Source organism: Ostrinia nubilalis, chromosome 22 (genome assembly GCF_963855985.1).
Source record: "Ostrinia nubilalis chromosome 22, ilOstNubi1.1, whole genome shotgun sequence".
In the NCBI taxonomy this organism is placed as follows: domain Eukaryota; kingdom Metazoa; phylum Arthropoda; class Insecta; order Lepidoptera; family Crambidae; genus Ostrinia; species Ostrinia nubilalis.
In genome coordinates, this window is record NC_087109.1 from 3,247,503 (window position 1) to 3,275,404 (window position 27,902).

Sequence of the window (27,902 nt, forward strand, 5' to 3'; positions counted from 1 at the left end):
TATATCCTTTATTATACGATGAATATTTTTGAAAATCCATAAGATCCGCTTGCCATAAATCATCTATTCCTTTAATGTTAGTATGACGGCGACAGAAATTTCTTCTTGCTGGCTTGTGGAGCTCGTTAACTATGTCTTGTTTACTCATTCTTATCAAGTTTTGAAGGTAACATAAGATCGATTTCTTTTTTTGTGTAATACAATTTACTGAAATTGACACTAGTTAATTTTTCTAAATTATTTAAATATTTTTTAATGTTGGTTTGAATTGATTTCATTTCATTTTTTAGATCTTGAACATATTTATCGACATACTCTTTATTTACAGCCTCGTCATCCTTTTCAGGAGTTGGTAGTCCTTTTAATCTCGATGATTTTAAATCAAAGTCGCCTGCATCTGACTTTACTAATGTGTTGGTAGGAATGTTATTAGAAAATTCAGATAGTCGTAAACGCTTATGAACGTGATGACCAAATTTATCTATATTCATTGCCGTCTGCTCGGCTTCTGTAGTTTAATGGTACTGTTGAATCCTCCAGATGGTAGCTTTATATATTTTATGTCTTTTATAATACCAGCTTCATGCAGTTCTTCTATTATTGCATAAATTTCATTATTAACTCCAGTGTTACCAGCTGCCCATGACCCGAGTAGTAATTTTAGCCTTTCTACTAATTCATTCGGATCATCCCAATAAACTAAATCAGTATCCTTCTTAACTTCTTTCAATATATCGATGCCTTCACCTCGCGGGAGACTTTCTACACTACTTGCGTGACTTCTAGAGAACTTAAATAAAGGTTTAATCACGTTCATATATTTAAATCCTTTATTACTGTTTATTGGTTTAAATGGATCGAAGTTACGTTTGTGTGCATTGGTATCTATAAGTACTAATTTATAATTTTGTAAATCCTCGTTTGTAATTATTTTTAAATTTGGTGCCTTTTGGTATAATAATTCTTTCAAGCCTGGAGTTTTTTTTAGGCTACGGCTTCCAATTTTCAAAATGCGTCCATCGTCATAAACACGTGTATTACCGAGCATCAATTTTCCATTAACATTTCTAACACCAAAAGGAATATTTTGCATTACTTCAGATGACACAGACCATGATAAAGAATCATTAGCAATACTTGGTGATGACTGAATAGATTTAAATGAGTTGTCATGGACATCGTGTTCATGAGTGGGTGATGTGGTGAGGGTTTTGTTAGGTGTTTTACAATCATCATTTTCTAAAATATCTTCATAATCATTTAAATTTTCCTCGTTGTCAACATCCGTTTTGTAGTAATCAAAGTCTTCATCTGAATTATTGGATGACTGGCTTTCGATATGTTTAGTTCTTTTAACTGACTGGATTGGTTCTGTTTCTTCTTCGTTGTAGCGTTTGCCATCAGGTCTACTACTTAATAGTTTAAGAGGGTTCACAATAGGTTTAAATATTGTTTCCAGTGTCATATCATTTTTCATTTTTGAATCTTTTAACATTTCTACTTTTCTTTTCACAGCTGACGCTGACTTTAAAATTTGTTCCTTAAGGTTCCGCTCCATTGTTACGAGTTCCACTCTGTTTGACTTCTCAATTCAAACTAGTTTGTTGGAACGTAAGTAACAGTTACTTATATAAGAAATAAATAGTTTAATCTACTTTAATGAATGTATCAAACTTCATTCTATAACAACCGTTGTTTCGTTCACAATCCTTATTTATGACCACATAACTGTATGGCTTACCCCACACGGTTGAACACATTTCACGGAACTGAGTCCAGGTCATGTCAGACCCTACATGCTCATCGTAAATATGCCTTAGATTAATGTTGTCTTGTTTAAATAATATGATAAGGTTAGCATTATCTCTTACTAATTGCTTAGGTATTCTTGAGTAGGTTTGATTAATATAAAAACAGTCAATGTTTTTATGTCGTCCCATAGCAAAATAATCACGTATATTGTTTTGATTTTCACATGCAACATCATCAAATACGAAAATGGATTCAGACAAAGCGTCATGTGGACTTAAAATGTCTTTATTATCACTATATTTGAAGTAAGATATGTCTGCAACTTTTTCCAATACTTTTTCCAAAAACTGGTACTTAGGTTGATACAAGGACTTTGAATAAACATATAAGTTGCGAAAACGTGGTCCATCACGGTGTAGCAACAGACTAATTACAAAATTGGTCTTTCCACAATTTGATGGGCCACAAACAATGCTGCGAATAGTATTTGGTAATAAATTACCATGACGTTTAAACTCTTTCGAGGATACTGGACAAATACATTGTAATTTAAGAGATTCTTTTTGTTTCAGAAATCTCATTACAGTTTTTGGTTTAAACTCAACCGTTCTGATTGATAGGTTTTAATGGAATGATAAAAACTTTGTTGAGTTTATAATTTTTATAGGAATTTTGGAAGATAAAACTACTTTCAACACTCCGTTCGTAGTGTATTATTGGGCATTCTGTCAAACCAGAGTGAGCGCAGCGAACGGTCGGAAGCGAAGCGGACGACTGGGGGACAGAATGCCCAATAATACACTACTGAAATAGCTATTGAATTACTCGTATTGGATATCACAATATCAACAATCATATAGATAAAGAAAATAAGTTTATGAAGTCCCAAAGCAGAGAATAAAGCCTACGTAAAGTAAGTTACTAGGAAGGAAAACTGTCTTCGATATTCTTTGATAGATTGCGATTGGCGCGCCCTGCTGTGTCAACCATTATAAACAAATTCGACCGTTTTGCCCTACTTTTTGACGAATCTGGGTTTATAGTGTACTAGTTTTCGCCCGCAGCTTTGCCCGCCTGAATTCCAGTCGGTCACAGTATACATTTTAGTAAATAGTCCAATCAATATTGACATCGAACATCGCAAACGCGTAACTAACGTAAATGCGCCTATTACCGCCAGTTTAAGCTGACTTCGGATAAACGTTAGAAAATTAGATATAAGACGTGGTGATAGAAAAAACACTTTAATTTATTTATAACAATGATGAAGTAATCTTTGAATTCAAGTAGTAACAATGAGTATTTAATCACACAATAATTAATAAATAGCAATTTAATCTGAAAAAGCAGTTGTTTCTATTACCGACCTATAGACGAGGTGTGTTTCTATTAACGTTTTTTCTGTTTCTATTACCGACCGCTAAGAATATTGCTCTTCAATTGGGTATATTCCAAGAGGCACGGGTTCGATTCCCGCTCACAGGCTCGGGAACCACTTGATTTTTTCAAGTTAAATTTGTTTTGCTTTTAGTTTTAGTTAAATTTGTTTTCTTTTTTCAAGTTTTTTTTTTATTATTAAAAGAGAAAAGGCACGCTTCTCGAAAATAAATAAATAATCAAGCAGAAATAGTAGAATAATTAATTCCTCAATTATACTTGATTACGCGATACCCGGTCTTCTAGTGAGTAGTGGGGGTCATTATTTAAACTATGTATATTTGAGTTTTAATAAAAAATAATTTTCATTTAAATAAATAAATAAATTTAATATTTTATTTTTCATTTGACTATAATTTTTAATTCGTTTTTGACTGATGTTTTTGATTTTAATTTGTATGTAATTGTGTATTTTAATTTAAACTATGGACAATTGGACACTGTCTATATAATTATTTTAATTTTTTTTTATTAATCCAAAAGATCTTAAAAAGTTACATAGTAGTTGTGATAACGCATGATTGGTTTGGTGTCATGTCATAAATGTTAGTTATATACAAAATACAGGCTTATAAGTCTTCGCAGGTGGCGTTATAGTTATGAGGCGGTAATAGAATTAAGTATGAATATTACTTTATTCTATTACCGACCGTAAAAAAAACAGTAACCAGCTAAAATATCTACTTTAATGAAGACGTGATCAGTGAAGTATCATTTCTATTAGGTTTTATTTTATATCAAATAAGTACTAAATAGAATTTAACAGGTTTTTATAAAATCTATTGTCATACATTATTAGAGATATTCTTTAATGTTCATTGCAGTTTTATGCCAAACCTATGACAATTAATATATGGCGTTAATTGATTTAATTATGTGAAATATTCTTATGAATCTATCAGGACAACAAAGTGGAGGTTAAATGCGTAATTAAAGATATAAATACTAAAATAAGAAACTTAATCAAAATTCTAACAACGCCATGGGTCGGTATTAGAAATCAAATTATGAAAAGTGTTTCTATTACCGCCCTTATTTAAAATTGTATTTAATCCACAAAAATACAGCAAGAGGGCTATATTGAGGGTTTATTAAGGAAACTAAAGTACGAATTAATATTGTTATGCAAAAACATGTTGGTATACTCATTTTAAATGTGTTAAAATCGCTAATTAATAACAAGGTGCACCTTAAGTAGCTGGGAGCGCGTCAGTATGAAAAGTGCGTCCGTTGCGGGCGCGTCCCATTTAATGTGAAATAACTCCGTTTACTGGTTATTTACGAACACAAACTTTAATCGTTTTGATAGTCAATAAACATATCTAGATATTTTTTAAGTAACGTGTTTTCTGGAACCTGTTATTATGTCTTTTATGAAAGAAAGAAAAATAGGGCGGTAATAGAATACAAATTTAGGGGGGTCGTTAATAGGCGCACTTACGTTATATATCTACGATTTGTTTATGTGTTGTTAGGTTGCTTGAGAGAATTATATCAATTATACTTACAATGAAGTTTGCAACCCCGAAAACCATGTGCCTTGTTCACATAATTTTCGTTTTATTACAATAAAATTATCACTGTAACTCTGCTCTTCATTCGGTCGTAACGTAATGTTGTACTCGTATAGCCTGTTGTCTTCTTTCTTCCTAATTGGCGCATTCAACCAAATAAACTTTTTAGTTATAATTGTTATGTACTGAAGACGTAGCGTGGGCAGGCCTCCCACTAGGTGGACCGACGATCTGGTGAAGGTCGCGGGAGGTACCTGGATGCGAGCGGCGCAGGACCGGTCTTTGTGGAAATCCTTGGGGGAGGCCTTTGTCCAGCAGTGGACGTCTTTCGGCTGAAACGAACGAACGAACAGAAGTATACTAGATTTTTCTATGTGCAAATAAATTATTCTTGTGTTAGGATTCCTATCTGTTATTCACACAATAGTCCAGCGATAGATTGGAATTGGATTTAGTTGGGATAGGAAATGAACTAGCGACTATTGAATCGGTAGACCGATTTTGCTAACAGTTGGGCTATTAATACGACAAAATAGAGCTTTGTCACCTAGATACCGCAATATTTGCCTCCCTCTAACCAGAGTAAATACAAATGAGTAGGTCATCTTCATAGGAACGAACGGGCGCGGTTTGTATGTGAGCGCGCCAACACGTATGCGGCGCGCACGCACTGACAAAATTTAGCGGTGATTAGCGGGGAGGTGCGCCGAATTTGACAGTGTGTACGTGCGCGCCGCATACGTATATTGGCGCGTTTACATACAAACCGCGCTTGGTGCGTTTCTATGAAGATGACCTACTCATTTGTATTTACTCTGCTCTAACTAAGTAGACGGACGATAATGACGAAGGTCGCAGGAAGCGCGTGGATAGGGGCAGCGCCCGCTCGCTGTGGAAATCTTTGAAGGCGGCCTTTGTACCTCTCTGTTGTCGTTCAACCAATTGCGAATCGAAAGAACTCTATTTTCTTTTTTTATACATCAAAAGACAGGTATTTGACCGCAATTACAATTGATGTTAGGTAAAGAGAGAGAAAAAGAGGCCCGGATTATAATGTTTGGGAAAGATGTCAGTAGGCAACGAATTCCAGTCCCTAACTGTTCGCATTTTAAGAGTTAGCGAATCGCTCATAGCTCATAGAACCGATGGTCGCTGGAGCGGGCTGGAAGTCGTAGTGTGAGTTCCACTAAGACGACCGACTGTATGTACGAGTACTAACTGTATGTGGGCAACGTAGGACCGGGCATAATGGAAACCTTTGGGTGAGGCCTTTGTCCCACACATTCCATGTTCTGTTAAACCACAGAGAAAGTCGTACAACCCCCAACGACAGAGGTGGTGGCATGTTAAATAGAGGCAACAGCATCATTTATTGAGAATTAAGTAAGCTCATACTTTTGAACCTGATGGATACAAAAAGTATAGGTACATAAAGCCGGAAAAAATTGTCAGCGCGAACTACCAAAAATATAAATAGGTTTTACTTACTTTTGTCGTTTGGTGGGTTTGCTTTTGCACTCAAACTTATACACAAGGTGGATTTAATATCATTTTATCCCACAGATTCTCCAGACCTGGTGGTGCTGGAGACAGTGAAGTCAGTGCCTCTTCGGTTTGACATGGAGTACCTCGTGCAGTGCATGGCTAACTGGTCGCCCCAGAACGAGCTGATTTGGCATGTGCTGAAGGTGCTGTTTATTTACACGTAAGTCTTCATTATTAAATTCTTTTTTTTTAATTATAATTTTTTTCCTTGGTTTCTACTATCGAGTGAAAGTATCTTCAATTTTTCTAGATTGAGATTTTTTTTAAACTGAATGAAGAACAGATTGTGTGGTGGAATAAATTATAGCTTACTAGCTTTTGCCCGCGACTTCGTTCGCTTGAATTTCTATCACAGAACAGAAATTGTGTTGTACCCTTAAAACCTAAATTAAAACTTCCCTTTTTTTCCTGGATCTCACTATTTTTGTACCTTTCATCTTATTCAGTCTAGTGGGCTAGGTAATGGTGAAAAGGTTACAGACAGAAAGAATTACATTCGGATTTACGACTATAATATTAGTGCGGATGGATTTGGTGATAGAAATGAAGAGGAATAGTTCATTTCATTTTCATTTGGGTCTCAATGGCAGAATTTATTGGCCATAAAAGAAAATTATTGTGATTGTGTGGTGGAATAGTTACAATAATGTTGGCTTGGTTGCAGATTCGTTTAAATAAAAACATTTGAGGTATTTTTGTTTGTATTGAATTTTGCACTAAATAAAAACAATCTCAATAAATATTTAAGTTTGTTTCCTTCCTTTTTGAGAGAGGCAAAGTAATTTTATACAAGGAAATTTATTGTGTCCAATTTACAATATTATGTGGCTACAGAATAACTTATGGGTTCACTACACGTGTGTTCAAGTTCGTCCAAAGTGGATTTTACGCTCGAAATCATTAATTTGTTTTGAACTCAAATGTACATGCCTTACCCATTTCTGTTTGATTAACTAAATGAATGAGGCTAAGGTCGGCTCCATACGTTGGCCCCAATTTTGGACCCACATCTAGAAATATTGGCCCCAATGTTGGGATAATATCAGGAGGCTACCAAAACTGTGCGGCATACCCCAGGGGCGTCGTGACGCAATCGAAATAAATGTAGAGAAAGAGATGACAGTTGTATTTCTAAACTTGAGAAGCTATAATAGAGAAACACGGGTCACAACGTGACATTTTGATTTGTGTTACTGTACTAACGGCTTGACCACTGTCTGCTTGTGACCACGGCTGCAACAAGCAGCCGAGAAGTCAAGCAGTCAGTACCTACATAAAATGTCGCGTTGAAACCCGTGTTTCTCTATTTTTGTTGAATTGGAACGCGAAAGATTAAAATCTTATTAGAAGCTATGTTAAAAAATCAAGTATATCATTCTCATTGGTAGCTAGGCAAAGTCCTAGTAGAGCGTCACAGTAAAAAAAGTTCAAGCATCCTTATTCTAGATTTTAAACTTTCGCGTTCCATTTCAATTAAAATAGCCCGCCCGAACGGACGCGACGCCGCGAACCGCCAATCTGCTTGTGACCACGGCTGCAGCATCGCAGCCGAAACGTCAAGCCGTGAGTACATAATGTAACTCATTAATAAACGTCGCGTTCAGACCCGTGTCTTACTATTTTAATCCTTATTCTAGATCCACACGTTGGACGAGTTGGACCAATTTTGGGGCCAAAGTGTGGAACTGGCCTAAATATGAGTAGGAAGTCATTAGACGCAGCCGAAAACGATCATTATCGCCCAACAAGGCACTTCCTTGTGAAATCAAATCGCTATTCCTTATACAGTCAGCGTTAATAACAACTCATTATAATTTGGGCCTTTCTGTCCTGGATATGTCTTATGAAACGTAACAGGTAGACAGATGGAATTCACAGAAATCAGAATCCCTACTAATGATTATAAATGCGGAAGTCACTCGTGTCTGTTTTTGACGCTTTCATGCCCAAACTACTGAACCTATTTTGATGAAATTTGGCATAAAGAGAGTTTGAGTCCCGAGAAAGATCATTTTTTCCTAGTTCAAGTTGCCCTGAATTATATTTTATAACTAGCCTATCCTAAATTACTTACTAACTTCTGTTCGAAAAATCAATTAATACCAGCATTGCCAATAACTTCCTTACACATACGAAAATCGTTTTATACATAGTATTCTGAGTTTCTTAGTTTTCTTTAAAGGTCTACGAATCAAATCTTTTGTTAATGAAAAATGAAAAATGTACATTGGATAGGATCAATCTTTACATTGAGAGTCCTTGAAGATACATAGGTATAACCGATATTAATCGGAAATTTTATTTTAAAATCTTTCATTTTTGTAATACTTTTGTGATAAACAAAGCTCTCAAGTCAATATGTGTAGGTGCACCAGCTCTGTGATTGGTTCGTGTGTCACGCTATGCGTCCTCGCGCACTGTGAGACCTCATAGTAATGTTTGTGAATACGGGCGAAAGTCGCCAAGCTGTCGCAGTCGCGTGTCGCTTAATGTGCGCCTACGCACAGTGTTAGCTTTTACCTGAAGCTTCAACCGCCTGAAATTAAGTTTGTCATATAACGGCCGACATGACACTTGTCGTTGTAATCACTCAATATCGATATATTATGTTATTTTGATTTGTACACAAAAATACTATTACGTTTCATCAAAATCCAGTTAGTATTTTTGCGTGAAAGATTTAAAAGGTCATAGCAGACTTATCAACTTGTAAAGGGATCAACACCGTATCACCTTTCGCGAGCTGTCATCACCGTTCGCGCGCTGTCATCAACATGAGCATGTTTATGTTTCGCAGGTGAGTCAACTGCGAGGCGAAGCGTTTAGTAAAAGTAAAAGCGTAGGACAGCATCCGCAAGGTCCTAAGTGTCATAACCGGACACTGTATGCTAAACAAGCACCTACACAACATAGGTGTTACAGACAGCCCACTGTGCAGGGGGTGCATGGAGGCAGAGGAAACACCGCAGCATGTGCTCATGGAGTGCAGTAGCGTGGAAGAACAACGGGCTCAATTTCTTCGATCACCATCGTCGCTACAGGAGGCCTGCAGCAGCCTAGACGGGCTGCTCGCCTTCTGGGGGGATCTGGGGTGGTTGGAGTAGGAAGATAAACCACAAATCGCGCACAATGGCCCAATCATGGGGCTAAGTGCGGTATTCGATTGCCCTACAAAACTAACTAACTAACTAAGTAAAAGCGTCGCAACTAAACAATTACGGATAAATGTGCGTTGCAGTATGGAGTTTCATACAAAGAATACTGACCGCCTTGAGTTGATACGGTGACGATCCCTTCCCGGGTTAATAAATGTGTTTCGTCCTTTAATCATGGATTGTACGTAAACAAATTAGTGGAGAACAATGTAATGGCGTATAATTCCACTCATTAACAGTCCACAAAAGCTTTTGATTAAAAATAGATTTGTGTTTAGAGCAAACGTATACTTCAAAATCTTTACATTGCAGTGAATCTGTGCGAGAGAATGTTAAATATTTGTATTAGGTTTAAAACTTCGCCAGTGTATAGGTACTAATAATAAATCTGAAGAGTTCGTTTGTTTGAACGCGTTAATCTCAGGAACAACTGGTCCGATTTGTAAAATTATCTTTGTGAGATAGCCTAGTCATTGAGGAAGGCTTTGCTATAATATAACATCATCCTATAGCCAATATAGGCGGAGCAGTAAAGAAAAATGATGCAAAACCGACAAATATTATTCGAACTATTTTCACGGGTACGAAGTCGGGAACACAGCTAATGTCAAATATTTGTATTAGGTTAAAACTATCTAAATAAATTATGTATTCTGAATGAAAACATCTCGTTAGTAAAATAAACGGATTGCCGAAAATACAGCGGACTGTACAACACTTTTCCTTGATGAAAATGTAAATATTTGCGGCAGGGTTCGGCTGGTCCCTTCATTTGGGGTAAAACTCGCAGGTAGTTGTTGTAATTCAAACAATGGACACGAGTGACCACAGAAAACAACAAAAACGTTTATTGCACAAATAATTCTTTGTTTGTTTGACCTATCTTAAAGGACGTCACATTTATCAACCTAGAAAGGGATCGTTACCATATCAACTCGAGCCGGTCAGTACCTATTCTTTGTATGAAACTTCATACTGCAACGCACACTTATCCGCACCGTAACATAAACGCCTCGCCTCGCGGTTGACAGCGCGCGGAAGACGATGACAGCTCGCGCAAGGCGATGACAGCTCGCGAAAGACGATGACAGCTCGCGAAAGACGATGACAGCTCGCGAAAGACGATGACAGCTCGCGAAAGGCGATACGGTGTTGATCCCTTTCCGAGTTGATCAGTCTGCTGTGAGCTTTAATTTAGAAATAGACCCGGCGCGGAGGCAATGCTATATTTTTTTTTATTTACTACGGGGAAGAAAGTTTCGACTGGAATCCTCAACCACAGAGGAAATGGCTATCTTACCTCCCACTGTCAAAACACATCATCATCATCATCATCTAAGCCACAGGACATCTACTGCTGAACATAGGCCTCCCCCAATGCTTTCTATGTTGCCCGGTTGGTAGCGGCCTGCGTCCAGCGCGTTCCTGCTTTAAACCTTTATGATGTCGTCGGTCCACCTTGTGGGTGGACGTCCCTCGCTGCGTTTTCCGGTACGCGGCCTCCACTCCAGAACCTTGCTGTCCCATCGGCAGTCAGTCCTGCGTATTATGAAAATGAAAATGAAAATGATATTTATTTAGTCCAAAAATATTACAGTACATGATCTGGTTACTGTTACATTCAGAATAAAAACGGATTACAATTTGAATTTATACAGTAAGTATGTACTAACAGCATCACTGGACTCCACACTAGTACATTATAACTCAATGTCCACACTAGGATTCCCTGTGTCGTGGAGACCAGTCTTCCCATTGAAGTTTCGAGATAAAGTGCGTGCATGACTTTGTATATATTTGTCGGAGAACGGTCAGAAGGGGCAGGACATTATGTTTCACCAGGAAGTTAAATAAAACGATGTATAGTTTTTACACTATATATAGATTGTTGTATTTCGGTAAGAATACAATAATAACAATAATAATATTCGAGCAGTCTCACACAGGACCGAGACAACAATACCGAGCGGCGGGTAAGGCCAGAATGCCACGACTGCGGTCGTGCTCGTTCTTTTATACAGCCATCCCCACCCAAACCGGCTAGCAGGTAGCGCCCGACCTGTCTCGGTACGGTCAATACAACTCCTTTTACTTATTGCAAACTATTTTATAACATAACTAGACATTTACAATAAATCAAATTATAATTTATTACATTTAAAATTAATGTTGTTATTATTATTCGGTTTTATTAAAATGATTACTAAGTAATTACATGACAATCAATATTCTACGACATATTATTTTGAAAATTTTAACTAACTTGAAAAAAAAAATCGAATGTGTGTGTGTGTGTGTGTGTGTGTGTGTGTGTGTGTGTGTGTGTGAGTGAGTGTGTGTGTGAGTGAGTGAGTGAGTTGATTTGGAGTAAGGTTTCCGTATCATTATAACTTTGGCATTGTAGCCATTTAAATACCATCGTTTTGCAACCTGTTCTGGTCATATTTATAATACTTTTATCTATCTTGTATACCTGAGTGTAAAGATATGGACCCATAAAGCTAAAAGATCTGCGAGCAAAAGCAGTTTTTATACTGGGTAGTTCCCACTTAAGTGATCTGTACGAGGTGCGTGCCGCATTGCCAGCTTGCCTGTGAAAGAATACAATCGTAGCAGATATGTACAGTTGATGAACGCTATGTGCCCTGCCCATTGCCACTGCAACTTGCTAATCCTTGGGACTGTCAAAACACAACAATGCTTTTACCATGGTTGTTATTGCGACAGAATTAGGTTTATTTAACTTCTTGAATAATTGAGATCGCTTCATAGCGATAGGCCCGCCTAAATCCTACCGTCTCTTGTGTATATACCCTACAAAAGAGGCAATTTAGGCGGGCGAGATGCTATAATCTTTCATTTCCTGTTCTATGTGGTGCACAATACAGTGTTTTATCTATCACTTTCTACCACCAGCGACTTCGTACGCATGGACCCTGTTTTACCCCCCATAGAGGTTGAATTTTGCAAAGCCCCGTCTTAGTGAGCACCTACATTCTAAAAGGAACCCCCATGCAAAATTTGAGAATCCTAGCACTTGTAGTTTCTGAGATTTCGTGATGAATCAGTCAATCAGTGACCTTTCGCTTGTGTAAATATAGATTCAATTATGATTGTTGTTGCAGGATCCCATTAACTCTGATGACAGTGGCGTACTACCAGATCGTCCTGGTCCTCTGGAAGAATAAGAAGATACCTGGGCAAGCTGAAACCATCAAGTTAGCACCTGCAGAGCAAAGTAAGTGTGACCTTCCAAAGAAACATCAAAGATCGTAGTATTATTTATATGGAAACTCATATAAGTGCGTCCACCTCTCCGCAGCGTACGCATCGCACATCCGATAGGATGCGTCCGTTGCGTACGATACCGAATATAGGATTCAAATCGGACATATTACTTATCCAGACACTGAATGGAGGACGTGTGTCTTCTTGGTGAGTCAGCGTCTAATAGTTCGTGACCCAAAGTTGCCAAAGCCCGTACAAAGAAGACACACATCCTTTTCATAAGCCTACCAACTTTAATCTCAAGTAACTGTCTCAATTTATAAATAGGGTTGGAATCCAAAATCTTCTCTTCTCTCTCCGTTCGAGTCTAGTTAGAGTAGGCGCACACCGTTGATTTTTAGTTGGCCGATAGTTGTGCCCGATTTTAATTTGTATTGCTGCGTTTACACTGCGCGGAAATTAGCCAACTCAAGTAAAAAAACAGTGGGTTGGGATGAAAAATGAATGAATTTCATCCCCACTCCTCTGTTTTTTGACTTGACTGACTCGGCTAATTTCCGCATAGTGTAAATCCGCCATATGAAGAATCGGCCAAATCGAATCGGCGTAGTGTGCGCACTCCCATACATGCTCATACTAATCAACTGCCCGATTAAACTATCGGCCGACGAAAAATCAACGGTGTGCGCCTACTCTTAAGGTTACAATAACTAAAACAGACAATAATTGTTTCAAAGTCGAAGCAAGAACATTTCTAAGAAAGGGTTTATTAACACCTTTTAAAAGGTTTATTTATTTCAAAGAGAAACACTTAATTAATTTAAAAAGAGGCTTTCCAGAATTCCAATCAAATAGCTTGTCTAAATTCCAGTAATTTAACTTTTGGAATGGAATGTAAATTTCCAAACCTAATTTTCTGAATAGTAAACTGGAGATCGCCTTAAGGCGTCTATAATAATAACTTTGTACATTTTAAAGCCTGTAAACCTTTGAAAAAGAGGCTGACAATAGTGACTGAGTTTCTTGCGCTGCTTCTTCTCAGCACTGGCCCATTTATTGTCCTGAAGCAGTGGTAGGGTTAATACTGGGACGTGTAAAAGTGCTTTTTTAAAGCCTATATACAGAAATAAATGAGTTTTATTTTGGTAAATTCAAAACTATTTTCAAGTACCTACATAGAAGATAGATTCATATGGGATTAGTGAGCTGACCACGCAAAATCGATTAAACCACATAGTTCAATCCCCTTCGACTGTCGAAATTGAAGGGGTGAGTGGACAAAGGTGTTATCTGACAAAACTGAAGAATCGACTTTTTTGCATTAACATAGGTTTTAAGTGATGATAAAATCGACTAATGAGCTCAAAACACGCAATTTTGTTACGTTTCAAACCTTAACAAAGGTGTTATCTGACAAGCATTCATACATTTCAGGATTCAAATGTGGTATGAGCAGATTAACACTTTCAAACACTCATAACTCATTTTGTTAGTTAAAACCTTTGTCCACTCACCCCTTCAATTGGCACACGTGGATAATTTACTTCGTTCATGGAAAAATACGCACACATAAGTAACTGCAAAGCTTAATAAACATAATGGTGCGCGAAAATAAGCCTTAAACTTTTAAACTTAAGATATGGGCACCCGCGAATTAGATGTTCAATATTTTTTTGCGCAAAATACTACGATTAAAAATAATTTAGATATTGTTAGATTGTTCCATAGATCTTATTAAACAATTTTGGATACTGTTTACAATATCACCCTGTATAAAAGTATTGTAGTGAACTCACTCCCAAAGTCCCAACACAAGTCAAGCATACATAGCATAGCTACAGGGGTAGGGACATCGCAAATTACTTGTAATACAAACAAAGAACTTTACTCGTAGTCAATAGACTGTCGTCTGCGGTATATCCGGACCGTTATGACCTACTACCACAGAATAAGTAATAGTACAGGTAGGTACAGAAGGATTACTCCGCAAGACGATTTAAATAAATGCGAGTCTTGCTACGACGCGATACAGTGGAATTCAGCTCGCACAGCACTACGTACCTACAATTTTATTCACCTACAAGTTTTGTCTCTTTCTATCGCGTGCCTCTGAACTCTTCTTACGCTGTTAGGGTTGCTGTCTAGTGAAAAAATAATTAATCTACTTATTTATAATGAGGTACGTACCTATGTAGGTAAGTACGCATTCATTATGGAAAACCTTGGGAGAGGCCTTTGTCCAGCAGTGATGTGGACGTCATTTGGCTGAAACGAACGAACGCATTCTGAGCAGTAGTCATGGTAGGTTAGGTTCCTATACTATCCTAACAATTATTGATTACCTACATGGCCATGTCATACCTTTCAGCATCTTTGGGAAGCGAAAAAAAAGATAAATCCGGTAGATTTCTTTTCGAATTTAAACACCTGAATGCCGCACAATAATATTTCTTTCTCTTTATATCAATTTTTAAATAATACTTCGATCATAGAATTAGGTACTACAACGCACGCCAGCGTCCTGACGGGCGCGCGCGTGACACTCGACTGATATAATACCCGCCGGCGGGGCGCTTCGCTGTTAGGTAATTATCGGACGTACCGCGCGGAGTGAGCCAGGCCTGCTACTACTCACTCTGGTTCCCTGGGAACGGGGACGGGCTTTAGTTTGGGACGCTACATGTGTCGATACTTTAGCCCCTTCCCACCTCAGGGAATCAGTTGCTAAAGCTGGGGCTGCAGCGGAGTCGGCTGAGTTAGCCAAACGGCGCAAATATGAGTCACTTTCTAATGATTACATATTTGCGCCTTTTGGTGTCGAGACCTTCGGACCTTGGGGACCGAATGCAAAATTATTGTTTCGGACCATTTCCCCTAAATTAATTAAAATTTCGGAAAATCTAAATGCTGGCTCTTTCCTTGCACAAAGGCTTAGTATTGCCATTCAGCGAGGAAATGCAGCCATCATCCTCGCCTCTTTGCCTCACGGACACACTTTTATTTTTGAGTAAAATAAGTTTATATTTTTATTTTGTTTAGAGTTAAGTTTGCCTAAGTTTAAAAAAAAATTCTGTTTATTGTAAATAAAGATGAAACCTACTACAATATTTCAAGAAGATTCGTATTACTTAAGGCTTCCACAGACCAAACGCGGCTCAGAAGCAGTGCGGGTCAGTTGCAGCGCGGCAGTAGGCACACTGAAGGCAGCGGCAGTTTCAAAGCAGTTGCAACGCGGGCGGTTGTAAAAAAATACAATATTTGTAAACCGATTTCAACGCGCTGCGCTGCACTGCTACCGCCCTGCCGGAGTCATGCTAATATGGCCGCCATAGTAATACAACAGCGCGGGCCCGCGTTCGCGCCGCTTCTGTTCCGCTCCCGCGCCGCCTGGTTTGTCGTTCGGCAGTTGCAGTGCGGCGCGGCGCGTAGCGGTTGGAGCGCGGGCCCGCGTTCAAATTTGGTGTGACACACTTCAAAGAGTTTCTTGTATTACAACTTGCGCGGGCCCGCATTCAAACTGCGCTATAAAACAAGGAAAAATTTTCGTGCTTTTAAGCGATTTTGTGAAAAATATTATTGGCAGGTAGTTGCTAATTGCTCATAAGACAGGCCCCCTTAATTTAATTTATTGTCCGTGGTGCATAATCTTTTCTTAAAGGTTTAAACCTTTGTTTGTCACCTGTCATCCGCTTTGCAATGGAGGGAAGTTGAACCTTAATTTCGAACTCCTCCTATGTTCTTCTGATTAATTTCGTTGCGGGTCTAATGACAGTTTAACTTTCCCTCGGGACAAACTTGACCTTCATTGGTTGGGTTTTTGTGGCGGTCACGCTGTAGATCCTGGCTACACAGGAGTTGCAGTGGTGGGAACGAGAGGTGGGAATAGTCCCGTAGATTCAAACTGCGCTGCTACTGCCCCGCGTTTGGTCTGCCGAAGCCTTTATACCTTAAAGGCCGACAACTCCCCCGGGGCTGCGAGTGTCTGTGGGCGGTGGTAATTACCCAGGTGATCCGTCTGCTCGATTGCCTCCTGTCCCTAGATTAACGCCCGTATTCACAAACATTACTATGAGGTCTCACAGTGCGCGTGGACGCACAGGGTGACACACGAAGCAATCACAGAGCTCTATAACGCTGTGCGTTCGATTCACAAACGTACAGCGTTTTGCTGTTTGTTTGTTCGTTCGAATATGGGCGTAATACTTATTACATAATATTTAGGTTGCAAAATAACACAAACATCCGTTGATGTTTGTTGACATACCTAATATTAAGATGCCACAGTGTTAGTTTACTCATCCATACATTGTTTAAGTAGGGTTACCTACACCATATCGAATTACAAAAGATCTAAATCAAAATATCGAACACGTTTCATCGTACGATCAGAATATCGAATGATCAAAATATCGAATGCTCAAAATATCTATACCTCTCATACGTCATATTCATTGTAGATTATAACGAAATAATTCTGCCGTAGGCGTTGTTTTCGCCCGTGTGCTTAGATTAATAAAACCCCTGTGTGTAAAAACGTAACAGTTTCAGTAAAATATGACCGTAAAACTAATATTATTAGAAAAACAGTGATTGCATACAATATCCGCTCGGCTTTCTTTGCCTAGATTAAATATGTTTTTGAGAACTACTTATTCATACATTTTAACCTATGGTCCAAGAAGAATTTGATAATGATTAAATGTGTAAGTTAATAATTATTTACCTACACATTTAATCATTATCGTAAGACTTTTTGTTTATGTTTCATAAATGGTATTGAAAAGCTTAATTATTAGACTACATAAATTGAAAGAATGGTTGTTGCAGAAATGTTTTTATAACCTAGATGAATATTTTAATAACTTTTGACATAATAATATTTATTGACATTTGTTTTTTATTATTATTTTAAAGAAGAACGGTCACGCCCCATACAAAAAAAACCCAGGCCCGACAGAAACGAGACATACCTCAGTTTTTTTGTCATGTCTTAATTAGTTAAATTATATATTTTTTATATTCGAAATCTATGTATAACACCAAAATATTACCCTTTGTTTTTGTTCAGGCGTTATACAAAAACTAATACAAAATGCCTATTTATCACCAAAATTGGTAAATGTATGTACCTAAATGTCTATTACAGCTGCTATGGAATGTATTTAGGTGACCTGGAGATACAGCCGGATTATACAGGGTGGAATACGAGAGAATTTCACGCGGATGAAGCCGCGGGCAAAAGCTAGTTTATTATAATGAAATCAGATATTTACAGTAAATTAATAAAACAAGAGAAGTAGGATGATCAAATAACTGTTGAAGTTCGTGGAAATAAACTGAGCCCATTTCTATTTTAACTTATCTTAAATATCTTTTTTATCATTTTCTCGGATTTTGGTCATTGAAAGAACTTAAGATATCTTTTGAGCAAACGATTTTAGGTTTTATCGTTCTGATTGTAGATTACTTAGCTTTTAGTCTATTCGTATAGTCACGAATACTTTTTTACAAAAGCGAAAGGTCACTGACTCACTCACTCATCACGAAATCTCAGCAACTACAAGTGCTAGGAGCCTTAAATTTTGCATGGGGGTTCCATTTAGAACGTAGGTGCTCACTAAGACGGGATTTTGCAAAATGCAACCCCTAAGGGGGCAAACGGAATCCAAAGTCACGGGCGGTCGCTAGTTATGTTATACAATAAAAATAACCTGAGTTATTTATTCTAACATCAGCTAAGTAACAACAAACAGAAAATTAAATGTTAGTGCTTTAATGGTTTAATGGTTTTTTGACTGATTTACTCGTATGTTACTACTAACCTAGATTTTAAGTATAATATTGTCACTAACACAACTCTGTTCTGATATCATATCATAATGGTCTGAAATAAACGTATTACTATTATTATTATTATTTAATAAAAGTAACTTAACAGTAACATTTTTATTATTTTTTTGACCGGTTATAGAAATCCCTGGGGGAGGCCTTTGTCCAGCAGTGGACGTCATTTGGCTGGGAACGAAAAAGCAGACAGTATGTCATAATTATAACCAGACAGTTCTTTTAGTGTTACTTTCGACTATAGGTCTAATCAGTCAGTGCCTGAGGTATGCGAGTGGCACTGGAAGATGTCTTTGAGATGTCAAACGTCAGCGAGACTTCAGATGTTTCAAATTTGTATAATAATTATGTCAATGTCGCCCCTTGCGTACCTTAAACTGGATTGGCCACACTCTCCGAAGGGATCCCGATCACATCCCCAAGCAGGCTCTGGATTGGAACCCCCAAGGAAAGGAAGAAAACGCAAACGTGGTCGCCCCAAGCAAACTTGGCGGCGCACTGTGGCAGACGAGGCGAAGAAGATCGGCAATACTTGGAGCGAGATCAAACGCGAAGCTCAAGACCGAACGCGATGGAGGACCGTTGTGGACGCCCTCTGCCTCATCTAGGGGACATAGGACCGTAAGTCACCCCTTGCGTGCCCCTCCCATACCTCAGGTACTGACTTAGTTAAGAGCTCCTTATAGTAGGTACGTAGATTTTCTAACTTGGGACACAGGCAGGTAAATATGTAATCCATCAATGTTTTACGCCCGCTCTACAATTCTAGACTGATTTAGAGCCGTCTATTTTTCAGTGTTTCACTTTGTACCGCATGATGGATTCGCCACTTAGCAAATGCAGGTTATTTCTAAACAAACGTCTGTTTTTACATTGTTTAGCACTATTCTCGTTCGTTCGTTTCAGCCGAAAGATGTCCACTGCTGGACCAACACTATACACTTTAACATTATTTCCACTTTTAGTTCCCACGCTGCAACTCTTGTTTCCCACTTCTAGTTCCTACACTGAGACTTATTCTCGTATTTACAAACGATACTTGCTTTTAAGTGAAGCAGCAAATCGAACGCACAACGTTGAATAGAGCTCTGTGATTGGTTCGTGTGACACCCTGTGCGTCCACGCGCACTGTGAGACCTCATAGTAATGTTTGTGAATACGGGAGTTATACCTATAGCTAGGATCTAGTTTGGCTGAAAAATTAACCTAAAGGTAGAGTTTCGTTCGCCGCTTTTTCTCTATTAGCCTATTATTATTATAGCCTATTATTATGTTGTATGTCTATTTTAATTATTTGTATTATTATGTTATTTATTTTATGTAATCTTATGTAAGTAGGTATATTATCCAAAATTTTAATTTTTTGCACCGCCTTACTCTTTCTGCATGACCCGTGGTTGACTGGCAGAGAATGCCATCCGACATTAAGTCCGCCACAGTGCATTGTTTAGATGTGTGCTAAAGTTTAAATAAATATTATTTGACCTTAAGGTCAAAGCACAGTCAATGACCCCAATGAAAGGGATCATCACCTCATAATATCGCCTTATGCCGCGAGGCGAGGCATTTACGTTACGGTGCGGATAAGTTACGGAGTTTCATACAAAGATTACTGACCGCCTCGAGTTGATACGGTTACGATCCGTTTCCGGGTTGGAAGTATTTAGTGTGCTTCGTCCTATCAGGTTTCGAGCTACGTATCTGGCCTTTATTTGTACCTATATAGGTTATGAAATATTAATAGCGCACTGTATTAAGTTTCCTTCCAAATTCCCGAGAATCCAACCCAGGAAACTTCTGGCACTCAACTGGCTTCAGGTATTTATACCAGGTATATACATTACATGACTATAAAATTAGATATACAAATAAAGTAAGTTACACGAGATGCTATGAAGTTTGGGTTCTACAATACTTATTATTATTATGTGGTTCTACTTAGATGCGTTTACCTTAGTATAGACTAGCGGCCGCCCGCGACTTCGTACGCGTGGATCCCGTTTTACCCCCTTCATCTATCTTACGCGTTTAAGATTTTTTCATACAAATGTTTTTTCCCGCTAACTCCCGTTCCCGTGGGAATTTTGCGATATCCTGTTGTAACTAAGCTTTAAGTTTACTAAGGTTCCTGCATGCCAAATTTCAAGCGTCTAACTTAAGCGGTTTAGATTTTTTATACAAAAGGATTTTCCCGCTAATTTCCGTTCCCGTGGGAATTCCTAAGTATACTATAACCTGCCCAGGAGTATGAAAAATAATTGTACCAAGTTTCGTTAAAATCCGTGGAGTAGTTTTTGTTTCTATAAGGAACATACAGACAGACAGACAGACAGACAAAAATTTTACTGATTGCATTTTTGGCATGAGTATCGATCACTAATCACCCCCTGATAGTTATTTTGAAAATATATTTCATGTACAGAATTGACCTTTCTACAGATTTATTATAAGTATAGACAGATCGTTTCATACACGAAGACGCCCCACCATTTCTCCGCTAATGTTTGAGTGTTATCGGTAAACGCTAAATTATCCATGAGTACACACGCACACTATAATAATGACGCTCGGGTTGCTCGGATCAAACTCCCCGCGGCACGCGCTTCCCTCGAAGAAAAATTGGTGGGGCGCGTCTTCGTGGATGAAACTATCTATAATTCGAGGAAGTGTCTTATGATCATTCAGCTTCCCCTGGAGAAGCAGGATTTTTCTAATCTACTCAAGGCAAATGGATGATTTTGTCTATACACACCACGTTATCTTGACGGGTTAAGGCCTGACATTCACATACTTTTTACAATATCCCGGAGAAAGAAAGGAAGAAGAATAAGGTTGTTTCCTGGAAAAATAAAACAAGAGTTTAAACTCTACACGACACGCGCCAAAGTTCAAAAGAAGAAGTCAAGGAGTCCTTAAAAGTGTAAAACTTTGTAACGTCCTGCGGAACTTAAACGCGCCAAAACTTCTTAATTACTTGTTTGATTGACAAATAAAAATATACCTATCTAATATTTTTTGACAATAGGTTATTGACGGACTAAAAGTTTTTTTTTTAGGAAACTAACCTATTATTCCAGGAAGAAACCACAGTCTTCCGAAAAAAAAAGCCGAAAAACATTGACTGTTGCGGCGTTCAACCTCCTTAGACTGATCTATGTGGCGTTTTCGTTTTAATTATAATAAAGAAAGAAAGAAAGAAAAAATATTTATTTAGTACTAAATGATACACATTGACATTACAAAGCAAAGGGCTTCTTTTGTTTTTCACTATTGTATTGAGCTGTCATGATTGTAATATTCGCTAAAACCGTAAAAAGTGTTATCATTTAATGGCACCATTCTGTTCTACGAAACATTGACACCGAGCTGTCTATTACTTGCTTTGATTATAATGTGGAGGATAATAAATAACTGAGCTGTGTTCTATTTTTATCATACTAATTAGATTGTCAGTTTCTATTAAGAGCGTTTACGCGTAGCGCGGCGTTTCAAGGGGCATCATTGGAAATGATTCGCGCGCGGCGTTTTTTAATAGTTTTCAAATGTTTATAGAAAAACAATAACAACGAATTATATATCGTTTCAAAGTAAATATTTTAATGAAGATGTTATTTTATTATATTAAGCTATTTTTATGTTGAATTAAATAAGAATAATTGTGTAAAAATCAATTTGATTTTTGGGTATTTCAAGTTCTTTGAATTTGTGATTTCTTATTGTAAAATGCTTTAATCTAAAAATTTTCTCAACTAACTATTTGCCTAAGGACCTATGCTATAGGATATAAATGTTTGTTATATCGTTTTCACAGAATTTTTATAAAAATTTCAGCTTGTAAACTGACGTTAAAGTGAAATTTAGAAAACCTGTGTGGACTTATGTTGATAGAATTCTTAAATACTATATTAATAGAAATATTTTCTCAACTAACTATTTAGACGACGAAATTACCTAATTATTTATGCCTATAACATATTTGTAATGTAACTGGTTAATGATTGTATCGAGTTGAAAAAGTACTGTTTTTGCGCCAAACGGCGTAAACGCTCTTAACGTGGATTTAAAGTTATTCTTGTTACAGCTCAGCTCAGATCTCGAAGGAAAGCCGCCAAGATGCTGGTGGCTGTGGTGGTGATGTTCGCAGTCTGCTACTTCCCAATCCACCTGCTTTGTATACTCCGGTAAGTCATCATTATTAAACCACATACGAGTATCATCATCATCGCTTTATGGTCCTATGTCCCCTAGATGGGGCAGAGGGCGTCCACAACAGTCCTCCATCTCGTTCGGTCTTGAGCTTCTCGCTTGATCTCGCTCCAGGTCTTGCCGATCTTCTTCGCCTCGTCCGCTACAGTGCGCCGCCAAGTTTGCCTGGGGCGACCACGTTTGCGTTTTCCTTGGGGATTCCAATCCAGAGCCTGCTTAGGGATGTGGTCGGGGTCCCTTCGGAGAGTGTGGCCAATCCAGTTCCACTTGCGGCGCTTGATCTGCTGGTCGATCGGAATTTCGTGGCAGCGTTCCAATAGCTCGACGTTGGAGATTTTCTCGGGCCAGTATATGCCGAGATCATCATCATCATCATTTCAGCTATCATCATCATCACGTCCATTGCTTGGTCGGCCGTTTGGTGTAGTGGTTCAGAACTGACTACTATGCCGAGAGGTCACGGTTTCGATTCCCGGCCGGGCAGAAATTGAAATGATTAATTTTAATTTCTGTGACGGGTCTGGGTGTTTTCTATTTATAATGTATTTACAAAAAAACGTATTTAAGTATGTTTATATCCGTCATCTAGTACCCATAGTACAAGCTTTGCTTAGTTTGGGACTAGAGGCGCAGTGTAAAATGTTCAAGGATATAATTATTATTATTTATTGCTGAACATAGGCCTCCCTCAATGATTTCCATAATGACCGGTTGGTAGCGGCCTGCATCTAGCGCCTTCTTGCTAATTTTATGACTTCGTCGGTCCACCTTGTATTTAAAAGGCATAGGAGACTAAGCTTTGTCAAGTAATTGTTTTGTGCTGGAACTTAGCCTGCAGAAAAACGAGCTCGGAGATTATATTTCTTGTTATGGCAGTAAATAATAAGGTATGAAAAATATTCTTCTTGAAATAAATAAATATGAAAGGGAATATTAATTGGGACGAAAAGATTACTGGCAAATAGCTTACTGACCGTCTATTTGGTGTAAATATTTACCTTAGAAGTAGTTAACCCTCTTCTAACAAGCATATAGAGTTAATGTAAGTACCTATATCAGTATTTTTCGCTATTCGCAAACCACATTCAATTTTCACGACTTTTTCAGACTTCAATAACTAAACATTGATACTAGATTCACACCATTTTCATTAACAGTTAAGTTTCTATTTTCTAACACAATCTAAACTTCACCCGAATCCAACTGCGGGTAGGAAAAGGGTCTATTTCGATTTAAATTTGATTACACAAACATTTGAAAAGGTGATCCGTTTTTCTTCATCGTAAATTTATCACGTTCGACTAGGTATACAGGGAAATCCACTAACCAAAGGACTCACTGAAAGCATTTATAGCGAACCTTCTTATGTGTAAGTATTTTTAGTTAGATGTTACTTTTTATTACTTTTTTATGTTACATTTAGGCTTTTACAACCAATTTTGTATTGAATTACATTCCCTTTAAGATATTGGCCTGTTTAAACGTAGGTAATATTAATCTAGAAATGGGATTTTAACTCTGTTTGCGGTTATTATATCCAACGTAAATTGTGAATAACCCGACGGATTAGCAAGCGAAGTGGCAATGGGCAGGGCACATAATACGCAGAACTGACGGTCGATGGGGCAGCAAGGTTCTGGAGTGGAGGGCACGTGCCGTATAACGCGGCATGGGACGTCCACAGACAAGGTGGACTGCTGACCTCATAAAGTTTGCAGGAAGGTGCTGAATGCAGGCCGCTATCAACCGGGCGATGTGGGAATCATTGGGGGAAGCCTATGTTCAGCAGTGGACGTCCTGTGGCTGAAATGATGATGATGAAATTGTGTACATTGATAAATCTAACCTCGTGTATATTGTAAACAACACTCCTCCGAGACGGCCTGACTGATTTTTATGAAATTCTTTGTGTGTATATTCAGTAGAACGTAAACTATTTTTCATGTCCGATCAAAACAACGTTTGGTGGGTCAAATAGTTGAAAGAAGAGAGAGAATTACTATTACTACTTTTATCGAAAGAAACTTGAGTGATTGCTTTTCGCACATTTTCGTACCTATGTCTACGTCAATAGCTACGTTTATTTAGTAGAGTTTAACAATGTCAAGCAGTAGGTGAATTCCGCTATCTATAATTCACCGGAAAACGTAGCCTTAATATTATATCTCAATCTAAAATCCTCCATTTATCCGGGAGCTTACGAGACCTTCCGAAAAAAGCTCCTTGTCGACATAATAGCCGAGAACGGAACTATTTTTCTTTAAGTATTATCTTTGTTAATTTGTTAATACATTTAATATCTGTGTTATTGTAATACCTATAACTAAGACAATAAATGATTTATTGATTGATTGATTGTAAATGTATTTACAAAGACGTAACTATAATAGTAAAATAAAAGTACATTCAGTAAAAAAAAACTTAAACATTCTCCTGGCGATAAAAGACTTTGTAAAACTAACTTTAATATTATCCGAAAGATAAAAAGTCCTTGTAAAAGTTAGAAAACGATTAACTACATGGTATGGATGATGTGTTATTGTTATAATCACACAGTGAGAATAGTGTGTTATAGTTAAGGACTGTACACACCAAGGCCGGCATTTTGGTGTCGGCGGTTTTATTTCAAAAGAATCATTTCGACGACTTGTTCTTTCTATGACTTTTCACAACATGTCACAAGTCAAGGGCTTAAATCGGCGGATTTTGCGTATAGAGTGCATTACAGTTACACGTTGTGAGTAGTTTGTTACAGTTACACAGTAGACATGGAGCATTAACGCAGAGCGACGTAGTCACGTTCCTAGCCCTCGTGTTACACGTTTTCTTTTGTGTGTTATTGTTAATGTTATACGATGCGAATGGTGTGTTATTGTTACAATAACGCGGTGGACATGGAGCAGAACAACGTTGTCACGTTCCTGGCCCTCCTTGTAACACACACTCTTGTATGCATTGTGTGTTATTGTTAATGTTACGATGTGAATGGTGTGTTATTGTTACAGTTACACAGTAGACATGGAGCAGAGCGATGCGGTCACGTTCTTGGCGCTTGTATCACATGTACTTTGCTACGCCAACTCCGCAATTAATCCGCTCATATACAACTTCATGAGTGGTGAGTTTTTAAAGTATTTTTAGTAGTACAAAAATTACCAGTGAAAATACCCTCCTAACTTGTATTTCAAAAGCCAAACAGCATCTGTAGTTAGGTAATTTGTCCCTAGATTATCTTCAGTAATTTGATTCAAAAGAATTATCTTTAGTAAATTGGATATTTTAGTTAAAAATAATTTGAAGTCACAACCACTTAAAACATTTCCATCTTCTGAAAACCGGGCCAGTTTTAAATTTCTAACTAAAATTAAATTTTCAGTAGCTCTGAAAATTCCGAAATTAGTTTACCATTCAATTTGCCTTCAAAACCTATGGACATTGCGTTTTGATAACTCATAAAAGCATTCAATAATTATCGCTTTGATAATTCAGGAGTTTACTGACAAAAGTAGAAAGGACGCATCATCATCATTATTTCAGCCACAGGATGTCCGATAGGCCTCCCCCAATGAATTTTCATAATGACCGGTTGGTAGCGACCTCCATCTAGCGACTTTCTGCTACCTTTATGAGGTCGTTGGTCCACCTTGTAGGACGTCCTCTGCGCTTTCCGGCACGTGGCCTCCACTCTGAAGATGCATGTGTTAGTTTATTGGTCTCCAAATTTTCTGTAGTAATTAGCTTGAAAATCCTCTCATCTGCCTCTTTATTTATCCAGGTAAATTCCGTCGGGAGTTCAGACGATCCTTCTGCTGCTCCGTGCCAGTTCCAGACAAGTTCACGACCTTAACCAGGGTCACCACCTCCAAGGTCAGGCGGCCTTGCATGATGGACTTCCAGGGTCACAGGACGCCTGAGAACTACGTCTGCAGCACCACGTTTATTGAGAACGGGTATAGGAAGGGGTACTTGAGATAAGTGTGAAGTGAAGTGAAGTGACAGCTTTGAAGTGAAGTGACAGTAAAAATTTAAGAGTAAAACTCATGACATTGGATGCCATGCCATGGAGGTGACCAGTAAATTGTAAGTGTGAAGTGAAGTGACAGCATTGGTGTGAAGTGAAATGACAGTTAAAAATAGACTTAAAAATAGACTTAAAAATTGATGGAAATGATTCTTCCATGGCTAGTGATCTCGTCATGTTTCGGTAGTCATCAAATGATGGTGATTGTAGACTTTCATTTACAGCTACAGAACATATTTGTAAAGTTATCCTTTTTAAATTATTTACATACGTGATTTAATTAAATCTATGTGAATTCATACATTGTATCCGAAGACTTTTATGTACTCGTTTGCTTAGCCTAGGCGCAGACTGTAGACTTTTAGTCGGCCGATAGTTGGGCCCGATTCTAATAATATGAAAAATCGGCCGATTCAATGTGCGCACTTTCATACATCTCCATACTGATTAACAGCCCGACTAATCTGAAATTCAAATTCAAATTCAAATAGTTTATTAAAAAAATAATTTCATTCAATTTAAACCACCAGTGGCACTTAAAATGAACGTCAAAATACAGTAAAAAAAGGTAGCCATTATGGGGCACTTTACATGTCTCCTTATCTTTTGGGCCATAATCAGTACATAGGCCCAGGGCACTTATACACGTCCCAAATATTAGCTTGCCCTACTTCCACTTCGGGACAAACAATCGGCTAACTGAAAGTGGTCTGCACCTACTCTTATGAACAGTTAAATCTATAATTACAACATGGGTGTGTTTGCCTAAAATCAACCCACGTAAACATAAATTACATGATACACAAAATGACATCGTTTTATCAGTGACACAACACTTGGGGCATATCAAAATCTTCCTCTATCCGCTTCGCTCGTAATCGACTAAGGCTGATTGCACCATCCAACTTTAACCGTAACTATAACGATAACCGGTGTTTTTTGTATGGGGTTCAACAGAATTTTGGTGTTTGTTAAGTTAAAGTAAGATGGTGCAACGCAGTCTGAATGAGTTAAACTGAATTTACGTCACTTAGCAGTTATCGAACAGCTTATCAATATAAAGTAGTAATTACTAGCGGCCGCCCGCGACTTCGTACGCGTGGATCCCGTTTTACCCCCTTCATCTATCTTACACGGTTTAGATTTTTTCATACAAAAGTTTTTTCCCGCTAACTCCCGTTCCCGTGGGAATTTTGCAAT

At 38.0% G+C, this 27,902-nt stretch overlaps 1 protein-coding gene across 1 annotated transcript in view; it reads left to right on the forward strand.

Annotated features, from left to right (window-relative positions):
* The window catches only part of LOC135082863 (orexin/Hypocretin receptor type 1-like), a 130,441-nt gene extending 103,683 nt beyond the window's left edge, over positions 1-26,758 (forward strand). Inside the window, exons 4-8 of the mRNA XM_063977622.1 lie at positions 6,267-6,408; positions 12,529-12,641; positions 22,557-22,656; positions 25,687-25,799; positions 26,457-26,758. Of these exons, the coding sequence (XP_063833692.1) occupies positions 6,267-6,408; positions 12,529-12,641; positions 22,557-22,656; positions 25,687-25,799; positions 26,457-26,656 (668 nt within the window). The 3' untranslated portion in view covers positions 26,657-26,758. The remainder of the gene's footprint in view (positions 1-6,266; positions 6,409-12,528; positions 12,642-22,556; positions 22,657-25,686; positions 25,800-26,456) is intronic.
* Positions 26,759-27,902: the final 1,144 nt, after the last annotated feature.